Source organism: Elaeis guineensis, chromosome 13, assembly GCF_000442705.2.
Source record: "Elaeis guineensis isolate ETL-2024a chromosome 13, EG11, whole genome shotgun sequence".
In the NCBI taxonomy this organism is placed as follows: domain Eukaryota; kingdom Viridiplantae; phylum Streptophyta; class Magnoliopsida; order Arecales; family Arecaceae; genus Elaeis; species Elaeis guineensis.
Window position 1 is genome coordinate 59,861,866 of NC_026005.2, and position 19,632 is coordinate 59,881,497.

Below are 19,632 nucleotides of genomic sequence, written 5' to 3' on the forward strand. Positions count from 1 at the left end.
TCAGAGATCTTTCTCTTTTATCTTGGAAAGAATTTTCTTCCAGCAACCTGCTCGCATAGCACATTTTCTCCAAATTGGCTTTTTTTGTCACGTCCTGAACTTATAAGTGGTATCCTATTGCCACATCACAAAAAAATGCCACCTATACAATCTTATTTGATTGCTGACAGAAGAGTGATCGTAATGACTCAAAATTGATTCAATTCTAAAAATTGAGGATTAAAATAATTTCACATCCAAACCTGATAGACAAATTTAGTAATTAAGCCTAATTAATATACTATATTTTATTTCCCAGTCAATTAGTTACATAACAGAGGTCAGACACTGAGACCAGTGGTTGAAGATTCTACTGAATCAAAGCCTAGAACAGATATCGCTTCATCTGGGATATGCATCCAAAATTCTATGACTCACACGCCTAGTTAAAGAAAACCCTTGAACCATAAAATTTTGGGTCATAAACGAGCATGTTTTTCACTGCATCAAAAATGATCAAAACATAATAATTTTCTTCCTCTACTTGCAGTGAAGTAGAGGCCTCAACAAAATGGGTCAATATATAAAACATAAGTTCTAAAATAATTTCCTTCGCCCTTTCTCCAACCCTATTTCTCTGCTCCCTCTCTCCTCTTCTCCTCCCACCTCCTCTCTCTCCCCCTTCTCACGCTCTGGCATCCGCTGTGACCTCGGCAGCGCCGCCATCCGACTGCCGTCCTCCCTTTTGCCTCCATCTCTATCAGCGGCCGACGGCGATAATTTTTCGGTACACCTTCTTGACTTCCTGTATTTCTCTTCCCATTTTTCTTCCTTTTTCTCCGATCTCTTCCTCGTTCCTAAGCCTCTTAGGCCCGGGCCAGCGATAATTGTTCCTTTTTCTCCCCTTTTCCTCGAATTGACACCGGTCCATCTTCATTCCTGTTTTGTGGTCCCAAAATATTATCCTTCATCTTTAAACCTCCCCCAAAAAAATGATGGAAGAGAAGAAATTATATAAAGCTGAAGGTTTTGTGGAGAAGAAAAAGAGCACGAACCTTCCTTCACACTGGTCATGCTCCTGTTAACCTCCCAACAAACAAACGATATCACTTCAAACATGCTCATTTCTCCTTCTCACCGCCAAAATCTCTTTTAATACTGTTGAGAACTTTGTTTAGTAACCCTGTGGAATTATGGGGACCCAATTGGCACAAACGATGCCAGGTGTTCTTTTCCTTTCTTCTTCTTCATATTTTGAAGTACTGATTAACTTAATATTTCCTTTCTTGGATTCAAAGACTCGAGCTTAATTGCATTGATTGGTTGGTCGCTTCTTATTGCAGGTATATGGGTTTATCCGATGAAATTGTAAGGGTCTTGATCTCCCCTCAACGAGTAGGTGCTTCACCTTTTAAACATTATGTGCTTGTAGTGCCAAAAATGTGCTCTTGGAATGGCTTGTGAGAGCTAAGGATGTGTTCCTGAGTAGTTTTGAAGCTCATATTTTGCGAAGTTCTTTAGTTTGTTCGATTGTTAAAGAGTACTGGATTTGGTTGATGATTAGTCGGATTATTTGTCTTGAGTGCTTTTGGGAAATAGAAACTTCTTTTATCTGAGTTTTGAAAACTGTTTGATGATTGATAAAGGTTTTCTTCTTTTAAAAATAAGAAGTGGAAGCGGCACCCTGATGCAAATATTGCATAGGAGTGGTAGAAAAGGATTTTGTTCGAATAGCTTGGTTAATAGGAAAGTAGACCAATCCTTGATAAATTATATGATTCATATGTTTTGTTTTCGTACAAGGTTTTGTGCTGGGTTGTTATGGGAGACATCTTATTGATTATGATGCAATTGGTTTGAGACAATATAGTTTACAATAATCACTGCCTTTTTTATGGGAATATATCAAGTTAAATGATCACTTCTTGGCATCCCCTTAAGAAAAATGTGTGATTTCTACATGGTTGTTCTTGTTTTCGCCACTCCCTCCTTGCTTTCATTTCTCAATGGAATTTTTAGACAAATAAGGTCAATGGTTAAATGTTGACATGGTTCATCTTTTCTTCCCTCCTTAAAATAACATACGTTTGAAGTTGGCACTTCTTATGGTTCTTGGAATATGCAGAGGGTCCGGTCATCCAAAATTTTGAGGCTTACTCTGGGATCTTTCTGGTGTTTACTCCATCTACTAGTCAACATCGTACATCTTGGGTCTTATCTGATTAACCTACTACTTTACTGTATGATTTCGAGTGGATTACTACAAAAGTATCAAAATCTCCAACTAGACAAGCTTCGTTACTTGGCAATTGTGGTAGAAAGTGAAGAAGCTAAAAACACTACAAAGATCAAGCAGCTTTTAGGCTGGTTGGCAGCTATTGGTGTGAAGTATGTAACTCTTTATGACATGGAAGGTAAGCATGTGCAGTCATAACAAATGTCATCAACTCTTCAAGGTTTAAAGAGTGATTTATATTGCATATCATTCACTTATTGTTGTTTACAATGTTCTATGAATTCTGCAAAATAGAGATAGACATATGCAGATTGGTTCACATTGAAGATTTTGCCATATTATGCATTATTGGTGCATTATATATGTCCTCTCACTATTCTTTCTGTTATCATTTAACTGATCTTAAAACAGATGATTTATAAATTATTTTTGATGGTGTAGGTGTGCTGAAGAAGTCAGTGGAGACTGTTCTAAAGAGCTCGGCAAATCCAAGTGTAAGAACATGCTCTGTGAGTTATGAACTGTAATTTATAGTTTCATTATGAATATCTATGTAGAATCCTTTAGGCAAAGACTACTTATCATTTTATGCTAAATTATCCTTGTGGATGATGTTGAATTCTAAGATAATTTGCTACAATATTTAGGTTGCCAATGGAAATGCAGTGGTTTTACTTCATCAAGACAGAATGACAATAGAGCTACTTTCTTTCTCTGATGGTAAAGAAGCAGTTGCTAAAGCGGCTAGCTTTCTATGTTTACAGTATCTGGAAGGTGATTCTGTAGGCTACAATAAGATGGAGCCAGTCTTCACAGAAACTGATGTGACCGATGCTCTAAAAGCAGTAGGTTTGTTCTTTTCTTCCCCTACATGCAAGTTGTACTGAACTTATGTTGTAATTCTCTTCATTTCTTGTTTATCTCTTGTATGTAATGTAGGTGTTTATTATTGTTGCACACCATGATGTATTTTAAATTATTCTTCCTGGTTAGGTCATGGTGGACCAGATCTTGATCTCCTTCTTGTATATGGGCCTGCTAGGTGCCACTTAGGATTTCCTGCATGGAGAATACGGTACACAGAGATTGTGTAAGTTTCATTGTCATGATTCATGAATGGAAAAGATTCCCTGTTCCCTTCTTTGTACTCCAAAAGAATAATGAGGGCAATAGTGGAAATAGTTTTCCTTGCCAGTTTTTTTATTATCCCACAGTGTCTAATTTTTAGTTTTTAGTAAAGCATATGTTATATAATGAATATATTAGGCGGACGAACAAATGTTATCTAATAACCATGGCATAGCCTACTTTAAAATGGTACCCATATTTGTCTCAATAATATGTTGATAATGCAGAGGTTTGTCATCTTCTGAGCAGCCCCTATTTAGGGGCAAATGGACAATTATTATGATCATCTTTGCTGTTACTAGTGTTATAAAACTATATGGAACCTGTAGTCCAGGTTAATACGATTTGGATCATAAGTCAATTGACATCAAACATTTTAAGTGGGTGATAGGACTGATTCTTTTTCTTGTTTTTTCTTCCTTGTTCAGTAATGTAGGAGTCTATTGTGATTTTGAGTCCAAATCAGGGTTCACCGTACCGGGCCGAACCGCCCGATACAGGGCGTATCGAGCCGGACCGGTGCTCAAACGGTCCGGTTCGGATCTTTTTTCCGAAAAACACCCCGAACCGGTACCGAACCGAGCAGTTCGGTCCGGTTCGCTTCCATACCATCCAAAATCGTACCGACACCCCATGTGCCAAAAGTGACGAGGGGGGAGGGGGGTCGGAGATCACATGTATAAAGGAACCTGTTACCCTGCTTTGGAGTTTTCTGAGATGTCTCAGAGAACTTGCCAAAATCACAAGATTTTGGGATGATTTAATTATATGTGATAGATTTTTGGAAGATCTACACGATGACACCAAAATTGTTAATTTTCGTTAATTATATATTTTTTTAAATATTTTTACATATTTATTTATTTAAAAATTAAAAAAATTTAAATTTTAGGGAAAAAAATCAAAGTTTGGGAATCATGTTTAGAATGATTCAAATATTTGAAATTAAAAAAATTATTTTTTTAATTATTTAAATTTAAAAATTTAATTATAAAATAAAAAATATATAAAAGTAGTGTTATATTTTAGTTAATTTAAAAATATTATTTGAAGCATATAACATATTTATTTTGAATTTTTAAGTTTTAAAATAATTATTAAAATTATTTTAAAATTATATATAATTATTTTAATTATCGTTAAACTATCGTGTTTTGTTATACTTGCATATATTTATAAGAAAAAAAATTTAGAGCATGACGTTCGTTCGCTTTAATTAATCAACTATTTTATAGTATATATTTATTTATATAAAAATTATTAAAAAAATAAAAAAAATAAAAAATTAGTGTTAGTTTTGAAATTGAGAATAATGTTTAGAATGATTCAAAACAATTGAAATATTTGAATCTAACTTGAGATTTTTTGAAAATTTTTTTGTAAATATTTAAATAGTAAAAAATATTATCAAATAAAAAATATATGTAATTAGTGTTATATTACAGGTAATTCGAAATAATTAGTATTTTGTTATATCTGCAGAAATGAGTAAGAAGAAAGATCAAGAGCGTGACATCGGTTGGGATCATGGTGAGATGCTCTTGGTTCGGCATCATTGGAGATGTCCAATGATGCAAATGATGTAACATAGAGTTCAAGGGAGGAGTGACTAGGTTGAAGCAGCATATAGCTGGTGGTTATTCTGATGTGTCGATGTGTCGGAAATGTCCGCAAGAGATCCGACAATTAATGAAAAAGTACTTTGTTGATTCGAAAGCAGCGAAGGAAAGAGCAAAGCAGAAAAAGACCGAAGTAGACCGTCAAGCTGCAGAGCCACCTTATCACTCTAGAGAGTCAGAGGAGGTTTCTGCTCCAGATGATGAGGAGGCACAGATTGAGGCTGCCATTCATGCGAGTTTGGCGGATCAATACCAGCAGGAGGAGATGGTCCGGTACAGAGATCGATTCGGACCATCATGCTACGAATTAGGATCTGGATCAACGACTGATAGGGGAGAATTCGAGTTCAGGAGGACTACTTCAGTCAGAGAACCTGGTGGTAGAGGGAGCAGACGCAGCATGTCTTCTTTGTTGGGAGCTTTTGGCAGTAGGAGGAGGTCCTCCAGAGATATTCCAGCAGGAGCCAGCATTCAGGATTTGGATCCACATACTTTGCCCAGCAAGGATTCAAAGCAGCAGAGAATTGACAGTATGCTGAAAAAAGATAAAAAGAAGGATATGTGGTGAGCTATTGGATCATGATTTCATTTTAGTCATATTCCAGCAAATGCAGCAGCCAATCCTTACTACCGATCTGTTATTTCAGCCATAGAGGCTGCCGGCCAGGGTGTAGATCCTCTAGGACCTAAGGACATTTATGGTCAGCTTCTTGACAGCAATAAGGAGGATCTGCAGAGATGGATTGCTTCTTACAAAAATAAATGGCCTACATACGGTCTGACAGTGATGTGTGATGGTTGGACAGGTCCTACTAGGTGGAGCATCATTAATTTTTTGACATACTGTGATGGAAAAATATTTTTTTACAAATCAATCGATGCTTCAGATAAGATGCACGATGCCACATATATCCTTGGTCTGATGGAGGAGGTGATTGATTCAGTGGGGGAGCAGCATGTCGTGCAGGTCATCACAGATAACGGACCACAATATAAGGCTGTCGGAGAGTTGCTGATGGAGTAGCGACCGCAGATATACTGGATCCCATGTGCTGCACATTGCATTGATCTTATATTGATGGATATTGAAAAGATTCGCAGGGTGCAGCAAGTAGTGGAGATTGCCCAGACCATTACTAGATTCATCTACAATCACACATGGGTTCTTTCATTGATGCGGACGTATACTGGGGGGGAGATCTTACGATCGGGTATCACACGGTTTGCTACCAACTACATAGCACTTGATAGTCTTCTTCAGAAGAAAACAGCCCTACGTCAGATGTTTGTCAGTGTTGAGTGGCAGGAGAGCAGATATGCGAGGGCTGGCACTGATGGAAGTCATGTGGAGAACTTGGTGATGAGTCGGTCATTTTGGCAGCGGGCTGAGAAGATAGTAAAGGCTATCAAGCCTTTATATGAGGTGCTTCGCGCCGTGGACAGTGAGAGATATCCCCAGATGGGTTTCCTATATTACATGATGGAAAGGACAAAGAAATAGATCAGTGAGAATGATCCCAAGCATGTTCAAGAATTCATTAACATTATTGAGCGTCGTTGGGACTATCAGATGGGCAGAGATTTGCATCTAGCTGGTAAGTTTGGATTCAAGAATGTTTTAAAATATTTTTTCGAAGCATGAAAATAAAATTATGCTTAATCAGTCTTGAAATTTATCTGCAGCTTATTACTTGAATCCAAGATTTCAGTATACTATTTCGGGGATAGATATGAATAGCGAGCTTCTTGCTGCTCTTCGCAATGTCATATATAAGATGGTGTCCGATCCAGAAATCGCGTCGTTGTGTCTGCAAGAGGTATGCTAGTTTAAAACAGATGTAATTATTCAACTGAATTCGATCTGATATATTTATAAATAATAAATATATTTTATTTCATACGAAATAGTTTAGAGTGGGATCAGACAATTTTGGAGTCCCATCAACTATCGTAAGCAAAAAGCAGATGAATCCAGGTAAATTACATATCAATAACGAGCAATGTAGATTGATATGTAATTTTGCTTAATAATATCATCAAATTTGATATATAATTTTGCTTTTGTAGCTGAATGGTGAATTCATTTTGGAACGTCAGCAGAAAATTTGAGACATATGGCTGTCCGTATTCTTTCTCAGACGGTCTCTGCTAGTGGCTGTGAGCGTAATTGGTACACTTTTGTTCTTATCCACGGCAAACAGAGAAATCGTCTGACACAAAAATGCCTCGACGATCTTGTATATGTTCACGACAATCTGAGGTTGAGGCTAAAATGTATTCAGGAGGAAGTTCAATTGAAGTACATTGATCCGATGCTGGATGATTATGCCGACGAGGATGACGATCCGATCATCGGATGGCTTGCAGGTCAGCAGCAGGAGCTAGAACTTGATGAGTCAGGATCCCCTCCACGACCAGCCAGTGTGGTGGCAAGGGAGATGATCCAGGGCAATGGGCAGAAAAAATATTCCACATAGGGTTTCAGCTGATCAGCCACAATCTGAGGGGACACAAGGAACTCATTCATCACATGACTCGCTATCCGATACATTTTCCCAGAGATTCGAGCGAGAGATGTATAGACGTTCCTTCCGGCAGCCAGTAAGAAGGCATCCATCCTCCCAATCACAGGAAACTCAGTCACAGAGGGGCACAAGGGGAGAAAGGAAAAGACAGTTGCACGTGCACCACTCTCGAGAGTACAAGAGCGATCTGGTTTAGATACGGACACCAGGGAGAGTGATGATGATACTGGTAGTAGTAGCCATGGATCTGATGATCAGGGAGAAACTGAAGGACAGGAGACCACTGTTTATGAGACACAGTCACAGGGTGATATTCGATTCATCGGTGAGTCTCAGTTTACGCATGTCACACAGGATAGGGATCATGGTGGACGAGTCGGTAGAGATCGTGGGGAGCCGATTTCATATAGACGACGGGCTCTTAGAGGTCGTTCAGCACATGATGCAGCTGCGGACGATCTTGCACGTAGAGTAGGGTCCATGGATGTATCTGGATCATCCTCGCATTATGGATCCTATTATCCACAGCCACCTTATGATCCATATGCATATGGTGCATCCGAGGCATCATCTTCTAGTGGTTACTACCCTATGCAGCCTGGAGCAGCTCCAGGATCAGATTTTGCTACTTGCATATTTGGATGGACTCCTCCACAATCGTACCATCATCTCGAGGATACTTCTCAGAGTCAGAATTTTAGCGAGAGGTCTGAGATGTCTTACAATCCAGAGAGGATGCCTTATGGGATGATGAATATTCGAGAGTACGGTGCAGCTTGGCTAGAGGGTTGGATTGATGTCCCTTCAGACTATGTTGATGATCCAGATATCTACGAGCATCACAGACACTCGACAAGAAATTAAATGCAGAGTACATCTTAAGGTTCGTATATCAGTTATTGCGCTTTGTACTTAAATATTTAGATACATTTTAATGCGTATTTTATATATTTTTTCTTTAATTTTAAGATGACATAGTTGAAATATAATGTAAATAAATATATGTTTGAAATTTTGGATCAAGAGTCTTTGTACCGCAACCTAACTCCAAATTGAACCCAAATATGTTAATAATATGCAATATAATGTCATATTGAGGTTGTATTTATCAATTAGTAATTTTAAAAATAAAAAAAAATAAAAATCGAAAAAAATTTTGTACCGGTACCGAACCGATATGCCAGGGCGTACCGTGTGTCGGTACGGTATGGTACTGGTACCGTACCGTACCAGTTCGGTACCGGTACAGCAAACCTTGGTCCAAATAGATGTAATGCATGATATTCAATAGTTTTTTTCTTTTTAATTAAAATTTGGCTGTTTCTCTATGTTCACTAGGTCCTCATAATCTGAGTTTCTCCCATTTTGGTTTGCTTTTACCATCTACTGTTTGCATGCCAGTGAGAACATTTCTTTTTTATTTTTATTTTTTAATTTTTTAACTTCTAGAAATAAAATTATCTAGAACAAGGGAGTGTATTTGAAAATTTTATGTTTAAATAATCTTTAAATGCTTAATTCATGCATCGTTCTCATATAAACCATGATTCAGCTAATTCTAGTTGGACAAATTTAGGGAACCATGCAATTGGTGACCTGTTGCACTGTAAATGCTTGATGAATTAGGGAAGAAATCTAAGATAGACTAAATTACTTCCCAGTTTCCATATGGGTAAGACCTTAGGATGTAGATGGCACTTTGGATTGGTGATTAGTCTGTGCATGATATTGAATTCTATTTCAGTTGCATATTTATGCAACAGAATTCTATTTCGGTTTATGACTTACATACTATAGCAGTTTCAGGAGACAATAAATAAATGGAAACCCATAATACTGTGTCCACAATGTTGAAAAGAAACTTCAAGCAAACAAGATGGATATTGCAGAAATTAGGATATCAACATGGATTTGATAGATTAGGAATTGTAGAGTGAGAAGTGAATACTTATTCTAGTTGGAGGCGGCACAGGAGTTTCACATATCAAATTGAGATGGCATAGGGATGTATCACGAGGATGTCAATGAGCCTAAGGTGCTTGCATTTGTGTTGAAGGATCTAGGAAGGGGAGGAGAAACCTAAACAGACAAGAATGAAAGGTGAGAGATATGACCGAATAGTTTGCGGTGATCCTAGAGGTAGACTTGAACTGAAATGGTTAGGTTATTTGTTGGTTCACTTGGTTTGGTTTCTAGATCATAATCGTAAGTCTGTCATTAAAAATGAATTAGGTTTGCTTAGTAGAATGAACAATTTTCTCTTGTATTTATTTGTTATGACCTTCTAACGTTTCTTATTGTTGTATAAAGTTTTTTGCTTTCCAAGAAAAGGTCTAATATCAATATATAGAAACTTCTGGCAAAAACACGGCCTGAACTTATCAAGGTATGAGAGATGAATAAAAGAAGAAAAAGACAATAAGATAGTTTTTTATCTGTGAAGTGATCAAATATTCTTTTTTATAACATTCCTTATTCATTCTTCTTTTTCCATTATACCAAACTGTACTGTGAACCAGTTCACTTTATATCAGTTTAGAATTCACTTGTCATTCAGGAATTTGGTAATCATGACTGAATAAAACCTACTCCAGTGAGTGGGGATAAGGCATGATGGTTATGATTATGGTTATTTATTTGCCTATTTTTAATATGTAAGTCCAACATTTATATCTTCTGCCACTCAAGATTTTTACCTAGATTATGCCAGGTAATGTCTGTTTTGGTTCCATATTGAATAACTAATCAATATGTAACCCTGATTTGACTTTCAAATATTTGGTCCAAAAGTAATTCAAGTTTTGCTCTCCAACCATGTTTTTAGAGGTCATGTATGCTAAATTCCCAGAATTGCTCTTGTTTTGACAACTATATAAGGTTTCTAAAATTTTGTCCTCACTTTCTTTTTTCTTTAAAAAATCATTTCTTTTTTGGTCTCAAAAATTGTTGAATGGCAGCCATTTTATTAAATCAAAGTTCAATGGTATTGGCTGCTTTGACTCATATATTGTTAGTTATGATCTTAGGGGCTTGATATACTCTACTTTGATTTACTGATTTGTCAATTTGTATTTGAGAAATGCAAATCTGACTTGGTTTAGTGTACAAGTCATTGGAACCAAGAAGTAGAGTAGCATATGCTACCATTGAGCCAGTCTATCATGATATCCTATTCTTCTAATTCAGGAACCTAGTATTGGAATAATTAATAGCTGTTAAAACTTAAAAACGACCTGTCATAACCTATCTTCTATAATGAACATATGATACCTTAAAATTCCCCAAAGTCTGTTAATTTTGGACTATGTGTGTACGTCTTAATATTTGGCAAGTTTCTCATGTGGGGAAGAGAATTTTTTTTTATGTAGACAAACTTGGTTGGCAAATGGAATAGAATAGTGAAGTTTTTAGAAGATATATGGCTTGCTGATGCAGCCTTTGACAAACTCTTTTTGTCACTGACAGCAACTAATATGAACAATTAATATTAGTGAATTTAGTGAAATTTTGATTGACTTTGGGATTTGAAATTTGTTCTAGAAGAGAACTCATGCATGAGGTGAGGCATTATACATTGCTTCTTCTAGCATTCAACAAATATTAGTATTACAGTTGTGGTTAAGTGTATTAGTACTCCTATTTTAATTTGGGGTAAGCCTGCTCCTTACAATTTATTGCTTCTGTTGGCTACCAAGCGGAATTAGGGTTCTCATAGAAAATTACATCAAAATTATCCTCTTGTATGTCATTCGAGTTTCCAGTTGTCATGTGTAGAGACATGAAATTAGTCAATAACCTTCTTTTGCATCGTAATACTTTTATACTCGTGTTGACTTATATTACCTTGAAAAAAATTGTTGCATTCTTGTTCTGTCCAGACCTTGTTAAGTTGCTACTCACCCAACAACAACTTTCTTTTGCTCCATTACTGAAAATCATTGACTTAATGTTGCTTGTTTGACATATGCTGCAAGGTATTAGGTCATGGCATGGAATATCTATTAGGTGCCATACTGTTAAAATTTTTAAATTAGATGGGATCCTTTGTAGGTGCTTCCACCCAAAACCAATGTTGCCTTCAGTTCGTTTATTAACGGCTGTTGACTTCCTAAGAATTTTAGAACTCTTTTGCCCGTGGCTGTGATATCATCCAACTCTACCTTTAGTGTTATTTGTGAAGAAAATTATTCAGCAATAATGTGGGAGCACAGGTGTAGGATTCTGTATTGAATCTGTTTATGAGAGTCAACCTCATTAAACTACAGAACAAGGTAAATGATCTTCTAACTTTGTATGTACATTTGTGCGGACTGACGCATGTGGCAATGATGAACAAGATGTTGAAGGACTGAAACTACTTGGATTATCTTCTCTTCTATTATCACCCAGTAGGCCATGAGCCACTATTTGTGAGTCTGTGAGCTGTCCATCTGTATGCTATTTACATGTGCTCTTCTTTCAGAATTACACCTCATTTGTTTCAATTCTCTACCTTTAAAGTTCGGGATGGATTGGTATGGTTCCTATATACCAGGACACTAGAATATCGAATGCTGAATGATTGCGTGGAAGAAAAGCATATTGCTAGTGATTATGAGGCCTCAATTCTTGACTGGAAGGGACACCAAAGTCATCTGCCCTTCCGTGAGTGGGAGGAGAATGTGTTCTCTGATCGCAGGCTTTTTTTTGATAAGATCTCTGATTGCATGCTTGTCGGAGAATGACCTAATGTGATGTCTAACTATGTGCCTGTTGAAGAATGAGCTAGCGATTCAAATATAGTTGCTTTGTCAAGGGAACCCACGGATCCATAGTGAAAGTGATTCTTCATAGGGCGATTGTCACTGCTTATGGACCTAAACTTGGGTGATTCCATGACTAGGATGGGAGATAGACAACCAGAGCCTTGTGAAAGGTGGGACAATTGGGAGTTCTGGTTTAGTATTAGAATATATTTGTGTACCTCTTTGTGTAACCAATTTTCAGAGCTTTCTTAAAAATTTAGATTGCCCAAACCTTGTTAAAGCTTTTTCTGATTTTGCATGTTATTGGTTCAAGGATTGACAAAAGCTTCACAAACTCATGGCTGGTCTTTGACAAAGTCATTGTGGTGGCATACTGTATTGTACGAAGATTAGGGCATATACATCAACCTAAGCATGTCTGGATATGCATTTATGTGAATGCTATGAGTTTTCTGATTAATGCTTATGTTTGTATATTGTATCTTTATTTCTTGCATCAGTAGAAATATACAATTGTATGCTATATTTGTGCGCTATAGAGGCAAAGTCAAGTGATATTGATTATTAATCATGGGAAATATTCACGAGTTAAAGCTCGTGTTGCCATTCTGTTATTTATTCCCTATCAACTAGTTTTATCATTCAATAGTAAAGATCTCAGCATGGTTCTATATCATTGTTTGTTTTCTTATCTATTAGAATATAATATAATTCTAAAGTTAATATAAAAAAAAAGGTCTAATTCTTGAGAAATTGATGTTTGTGTTCAAGTACATGCATAAGCACATATTTGTGAAATGAATGTTGGATCTTATAATGCTTGTGTCCTGTTTCTTTTGTCATCCTTATACTTCTGCTCACGTTGTCACTTTTTTATCTATTGAAGTTTCTTTTGCTATTTTCAGACATATGGGATCATTGCGATCCATGAAATATGGTGCAGTTGTGAAAGCCATTTATGACTTCTCAAAGAAGCACCAAAACTATGGTAGGTACCTGATTACATGAATTATGTCTGCAAGCTAACATGTTATATGTTAATTTGAAACCATTTGCTCTGCCATATGTAACTGTAGAAGTCTCTTGATGTGATTGGTCATCTGAGCATCATAAAACTCTTACAGTTTTATTTAATGTAAGATTGATATGCGAGATGATAAAGGCATGTTTTCTCCTTTTGTTTGCACACTCTCGAATTATCAGGTGAAAGAAGTCAAAATGTACATGTATACAAATTAGCAGGGTGTCTACATCACCATTGAAAATATTTCTAAGCATAATCATTCAGCATGTTTGTATTTAAATGAAACTTTGAGGTTCACAAAGGCTTCCAAGCTGAGATATGATCATTCCCCTCTTTATCAGATCTACCCTTCTAGATTCTCTCTTTAAATAAGGTTTGAAAGAGATTGAAGAAATGGGAAGTTGGATATACCAGAAGATCAAGTGTGCACAGACAAAGCTAGTCTCGTTATCAATTTATACATGCATTAATGAATTCCAAAAATTTCCTCCGACATCGAATGCTTTTTCTCTTAATATAGATTTATGCATTCAATGTGTTCTAAATACTATAAAATATGAACCTGGAGGTAGTTGATTCTTTATCTTACGAAAATGTCAGCCTCCTTGTTCTTTCTTGGATCTTATGTGTGGTATTAGGAATGCTGAATGTTGTCTGTTGAACTATTTTCATTGCAAAGAACATGCCATATTTTGTTTATAAACATTTCTAATCTCTATGGTATCAGGTTCATGAGGCAGATTTTTATGTACTATCATAATCGAACAGCAAAAGGTCTCTGAGCTCCACATGGTCAGGGCAGTCCATCCGCACAAGTCTACCCTCCAAAGCCAATGAAGGATTGATATTAGCTTTGTAATCAAGACATTAAGTTTCATAGGCAGTGTGAATCATATGTATTTTTTTCACTATTATTTAGAAAAACATTTTTAGTTCTCCCTTTATACATAGACTCCTCAAATCACTTGTCTAATCCCGGTACCTAATATTGTCCTTCTATCGTTTCAGTAGTATATATCAGCAAAAAGTACCATAGTTTAAAAAATGCTATATTGTTTCCAATTCTCGTGTTCCCACCATTCATACGTTCGCATAAGTTTATTTCAAATTTACAGAAAAGAAAGAGAGGATAAATTAGCAATTATGCACCATATTTTTTGTTAGAAAATAATATCATTTGTGTTAATATCTTGCATGCTTGTGAAGGACTGCAACACAGAGTTTGCGGTAGCTATTATGAATTTTTTATCAAAATAATATTATTTTTAAAATAATTTATCAAAAAATATTTTTTTAAAAATATTTATCAAAATATTATTCGAGATAAAATTATCTTATGATAGAATGTTTTTTTGTGCTGATTCAGAATGTCCAACGTCAAGTTGGATGGATGCATTGGACAATAAAATTGCTTTGTGATAAGTTTGAGTCGCCTCTCTCTCATAGAGCGGCTAAATATGTTTTAGCCAAAAAAAAAAAAAATTTCAATCTCCCTCTTCCCTGATGCAAGTATCCTCTCGATCCCTGACAGCTCTCTTCCTCTAGACCTGTCCCTCTTCTCTCTTCTTTTTTGATGCGAGAATCCTCTTCGATCAATTGAGTTTTAATAAATATCTTAAAATTTTTTAGAGAGAGGGTTGTCAGAGACTGACGACGATTCTCGCATCAGAAAGAAGGAAGAGGAGGGTTGGATCGAGAAGAGGAGGAAGGGGGGGGGGGCAAACCGAGAGGCGAAGGAAGGGCCATCGGAGATTAGGTGTTCTAATATCAGGAAAGACGGAGGTTGAGAATTTTTTTTTTTTTTTTGACTAAATCACTCTATGAGAGAACGATTCTATCTTAAGACTACTCTATAAATCATTCTATCTATAAATCATTCTATCATAAAGCGATTTTGTTGTCCAACAAATCCGCGACGTTGGATATATTGAGTCAGCATAAAAAAATCATTCTATTATAGGACGATTTTGCCACCGATATTTTGATAAATATTTTTGAAAGAAAATTATTTTGATAAATTATTTTAATAAAAAATCTAACTATTTTACTCATGCCACAAAAGGTCTACTTGATTTCTTTGTCACATGTTCTTAAACTATTGGGTTTATCGGGCATGTTTCAGTTCAAAGTATGATCCAAAGCCCGTTCACATAATTTTGCCAAACCTGCGTTTCTGTGGATTTTGATTTGGTATAGGTCCTGTTTATTTGGCTCTATCTCAACTCATCTCGGGACCTAAACATGTTTAGTCTTCTATGTCAACTCATCTCAGGACCTAAACATGTTTAGTCTTCTGCAGCACATAAGAATCAGAACTCATGATATCATTCCGGTTTACAACTCTTTTTCTTCACTCTCCTGAACCAACCTATCTTCCCCTGCTTTTCATGCTCGCAACCACGCATTGAGACCATCTTGGCTCTGTTATTGACCACTTTGGCGTTTAAACCGACAAACATGGTGCTTCGATTAGCCAATCTAGTGCTTGGATCAACCATCCTGGAGCTCTAATCAACCACTTTGTCCCTCCGACTTAGTAAACCGATCAGCAACTATTGGGCAATCTTTTATTTTGTCAGATATTTACCTAGACGTGGCTTGCTGACCAATCGAGATAGACGGCAAAATGGGTGAAGCCTGCCTTGATGAAGATCTTTGATCATTTATTGGGAATGTACAGCGTGGGTTACACTTGGCTTATAGATGTTTGATAAAACGGCAAGGACAATATTTTCTTCCCTCTCTGAACAACGGAACAATGTCTGCTCTTACAACAATAATTAGAACGTTTTCTATTACATACAAACAAAACTATATCAATTATATAGCCTCGCTGCAAACTTGGCTGCTGCAATCTCATTACTAATTCACCGTCAATAGAACCAAACTGCTCCATGGTCTTTTAAGACTCTGCGTAGAAGGTGCCTTCATTTGAAAATTTTCATCATGCAAGAGAGCAAACCTGTCTTCTACATGAAGAATGAGCAAAAACCATCACAGGCAATGAAATGCACACAGTATGATTTGTTCAATTCAATCTTTCCTACATCAGTTTTTTAAGCAAATATTGACTAGCTGCTGCGGTTCTCGAAATATTTTATTTTGTGATATGAGTTTTTTTTTTGTGGGTTGGTAGAGCTGGCATTAGCCCTAATTAGATGTGTGTGGTAACGTCTGCCCAAGGCAAAAATATTAAGAGAGGAGTTTCATGCAACTATTACTAATGTTTGGTCTCCTAACGGTCCAAGGACTCGCAGTCAGAGGATATTGGGAACCAACAGATACTTCTTATGTTGTTTTTTAGCTATGTAATTAGTTTTCAGCGCATGCTATGTGCGGGTAATGGAGCAGAACACTATAAAAATAAAACAGGAAAAAGATTTGGAACACTTCATTTAAGCTTTCTGTTTTTATTTTCAAAAACTCAAAAACAATGAACTATTACTTGAGAGCTTTTGTATCTTGAGCGACACATGTAATGAAACCATTTTGCTTTTAAATTTGTTTGTAAAAACTTGAGAGCTTTTGGTGCCAAAGTTTCATCGGAGAAGTTCTCTCCAAATGCTATCTTAGAACAAATATTTACAGCTTTCTTCATCAATCACACCTTTGAAATTTTACTAATGGTTACTAACTTTAAACTGTTAAACAACTCTCATTATATTGGAAGCAAGTCAACCAACTTTCTTGAATTTTACCAAAAAAGGAAAATTCTTGATAACAATTCGATTTGAAAGCATTTTAACCCTGATATGGTTGTAGCATACATAAATACTCTGAGACATATCCACACAAAATGGAACCACAGAAACCGCAACCTGTTGCTATATTATATACGGAAACCAAATAATATACGACAAATAAAAAAATATAAATGTGCTCAGAAGAAATAATCAAATCATAGAATAGCCTCATATGCCGAGACCTATAATTCAGCTTCTTCATCACAGCTGAAAAATCAAACGTCAAAGAATGGTTACTCTGTTCACGGAAAGCACAAAAAAAGAAGTGAAATGCAAATATCAAGGTTAGATCTCCCATGCTTTTCATAATTCACATACGGTAACCTAATTATTTGACCAGAAAAATATATAAATGCCATACAAATTCATGAAGGAGATAGCTACCAATCCATCACAACCATCAACATTCAATAGTTGCCAACCAGCAGCCAAAAATGTAGTTTACCATAAGAATGGGGGATGACAGACATTTGACTATGGATTAAGAGTTCCACCATTTGGTTAGACGAAGAGAGCAGAGAAAGCCGGATGTCTTAGATGGCTAAACAAGGAGAGGAGAATGATGCAAAGATGGTTTTTTTCAAGCTCTCTATCTTATGATAAAGATAATTCCAACTTCAGAAAAAAAAAAAAACCATTGCAGAATTTACCAAAAAAAACATTAGAACATTGAATTATTCTCAAGCAACCAAAGAGAGGGAAAGGAGCTTTTCTTGCAGTTAGGATCCACCAACCAATATTAACTAGCAACTAATAACAAATTATGCATTAATGAACAATTTAAACAGCAGAGTTCTGCAGCGACCCAGAGATTGTTTCTGGAGACACACAATTCTGAAACACTAAACAAGACTCACGAGAATGAACAAGACGTGGCTAAAATCAATATAAAAATATATAACAATCCGTTTCTATATATATATATATATATATATATATATATATATATATATATATATATATATATAAAAGAGAACTTTGGATCCAATAATCCAAATTGATTACCATAAATGGCATCAGATAATAAGCAGAGTATATGTCCACACAACCACTTCAGTGTGTAGGATAAGATATTTGCATCACTTGCCATCATCCCAGCAAAATTCTAAACAACTTGTAAAGCTTGTAATCGTGTAGAAATGTTAACAGATCGAGTAAAACTAATGAAAACATGACTGAAAGGGCAGCAGTACAGAAAGGGGCATCAGATAACAAGCGGAGTTTAAGTCCACACAACAATTCAGTGTGTAGGATAAGATTTCACTATCACATCCCTTGCCAACTTAACAATTCTTGCTCTTTAAACATGAATTTTTTCAGTGAAAAAAAAAAAGAAATTTCGAGTGGACCATTTGACACCAGAGCAACCAAATATTATGCAATGGGCTGGTAAGCCAACCGTTTAGCTCTCTGCACCCGTTATATCTCCCCAGACAAAGAATAAATCATCTGAGAAGAGGGTAACTGGTGCAATTCCTTTACTACAAAAATTATATCACCAGAATAAACATCACAAGATCAAAAGTGGCGTCAATCAATAGCTCAGAAGATGTGTATTTAATCAAAGATCCAAAATAGATCTCAGATGTCCAGACATAGAAAATTTTTGGCATCTTCATCATAGCATATCGACAAACACTTTATATGAAATTAAATAAGAAAACATAGAGAAAAAAAAAAGGAAATACCCATCTCTCAGATGCGTTCCTTGAAACAACAAGGAAGGCATAGATTGCAGACATTCAACATGGCATCAGTTTCTGACCGCCCGTCTGCTTCGATTCTCGTCATCGAGAGGTCAAAAGATTAGAAGAAGAAGATGATGATGAAGAAGAAGTAGAAGAAATAGATAAAAGAAAGAAGAATACCGATCTCTGATGGAGAAAAAGAGCCACAGGAAGAACGAGGGGGCGAGCAATGGGAGGCTGCGGCGTCCGGCAGGGGTTTAAATAGGGTTTCTCCCATTGAGCCCTAAAACACGGGCTAGGGTTTTTTCATGTAAGGCTAACCAGCCGCATGCCGAAGACCAGAAAGTAATGGGCTGTGATGATATTTTGGGCTCAAAACGGACTGGAATGGGTTGCCTTATGGACACCCAAAGGGCAACGTGATCCTTCTCCCCTTCAGCAAAAGTCAATTTTGATTTTTTTTTATTCCCAATTGTTTTTTGGGTAGGGTTGGTTCTAGTTTAGCTTTTTATTTTCCAAAGAAAAAGGTTTTACACTTCTAAATAGTCTATAATAAACTATTTCAAGCCAAATAATTTTTTTCAAAATTATAAAATATATTATTCTTAATAGGAAAGCTTAAAAGTAATATGATAAGGCATTGTAGATGTTATGGTGCAGAAAGGAAAGCATCATTAATCCCACATTGGTTGTGAGATGAGACCTTCTCTCCCCTATGAGGTACTTTTGAAGAGCAAAATCGTGAGGTCCCATACCATAGCGGCCAAAGGTTGAAGTGAATAATATCTCACATACACGAAGCAGAGACCGACAGTCCAAGCCACGAGCCTTTAACCACAACACTAGCACTAGAGGAAAGATCAGTGTGCCTCCCGCAACGTTGCCTAGAGTGTCCCTTGATTAGAAACTATGTTGTGATATAGAAGGAAGGAAAAGAATGACATT

General features: G+C 36.4%; 1 protein-coding gene, 1 long non-coding RNA gene, 2 other non-coding genes and 1 pseudogene across 9 annotated transcripts in view; 2 read left to right on the plus strand and 3 right to left on the minus strand.

Annotated features, from left to right (window-relative positions):
- The window catches only part of LOC109504732 (uncharacterized), a 50,998-nt gene extending 36,798 nt beyond the window's left edge, over positions 1-14,200 (plus strand). Inside the window, exons 4-10 of one of the 6 annotated variants that reach the window (XM_010911706.4) lie at positions 1,323-1,374; positions 2,105-2,393; positions 2,657-2,724; positions 2,863-3,064; positions 3,209-3,305; positions 13,138-13,220; positions 13,984-14,200. In XM_010911706.4, the coding sequence (XP_010910008.1) occupies positions 1,323-1,374; positions 2,105-2,393; positions 2,657-2,724; positions 2,863-3,064; positions 3,209-3,305; positions 13,138-13,220; positions 13,984-13,991 (799 nt within the window). In that variant the 3' untranslated portion in view covers positions 13,992-14,200. The remainder of the gene's footprint in view (positions 1-1,322; positions 1,375-2,104; positions 2,394-2,656; positions 2,725-2,862; positions 3,065-3,208; positions 3,306-13,137; positions 13,221-13,983) is intronic. The other 5 variants (XM_073248201.1, XM_073248199.1, XM_073248202.1 and 2 more) reach the window with 5 other exon arrangements.
- On the plus strand, positions 4,767-7,551 carry LOC140853474 (uncharacterized; annotated as a pseudogene).
- Positions 14,201-15,898: 1,698 nt separating the features above from the next.
- Positions 15,899-19,348, minus strand: LOC140853475 (uncharacterized). Its single transcript, XR_012136549.1, has 2 exons — positions 18,868-19,348; positions 15,899-18,771 (listed from the first exon to the last, which is right to left on the minus strand). It is a non-coding gene; the product is annotated as an uncharacterized lncRNA (long non-coding RNA).
- LOC114913776 (small nucleolar RNA R16) lies at positions 18,009-18,090 on the minus strand. Its single transcript, XR_003799659.2, has one exon. It is a non-coding gene; the product is annotated as a small nucleolar RNA R16 (small nucleolar RNA).
- LOC140853545 (small nucleolar RNA R16) lies at positions 18,197-18,282 on the minus strand. Its single transcript, XR_012136615.1, has one exon. It is a non-coding gene; the product is annotated as a small nucleolar RNA R16 (small nucleolar RNA).
- Positions 19,349-19,632: the final 284 nt, after the last annotated feature.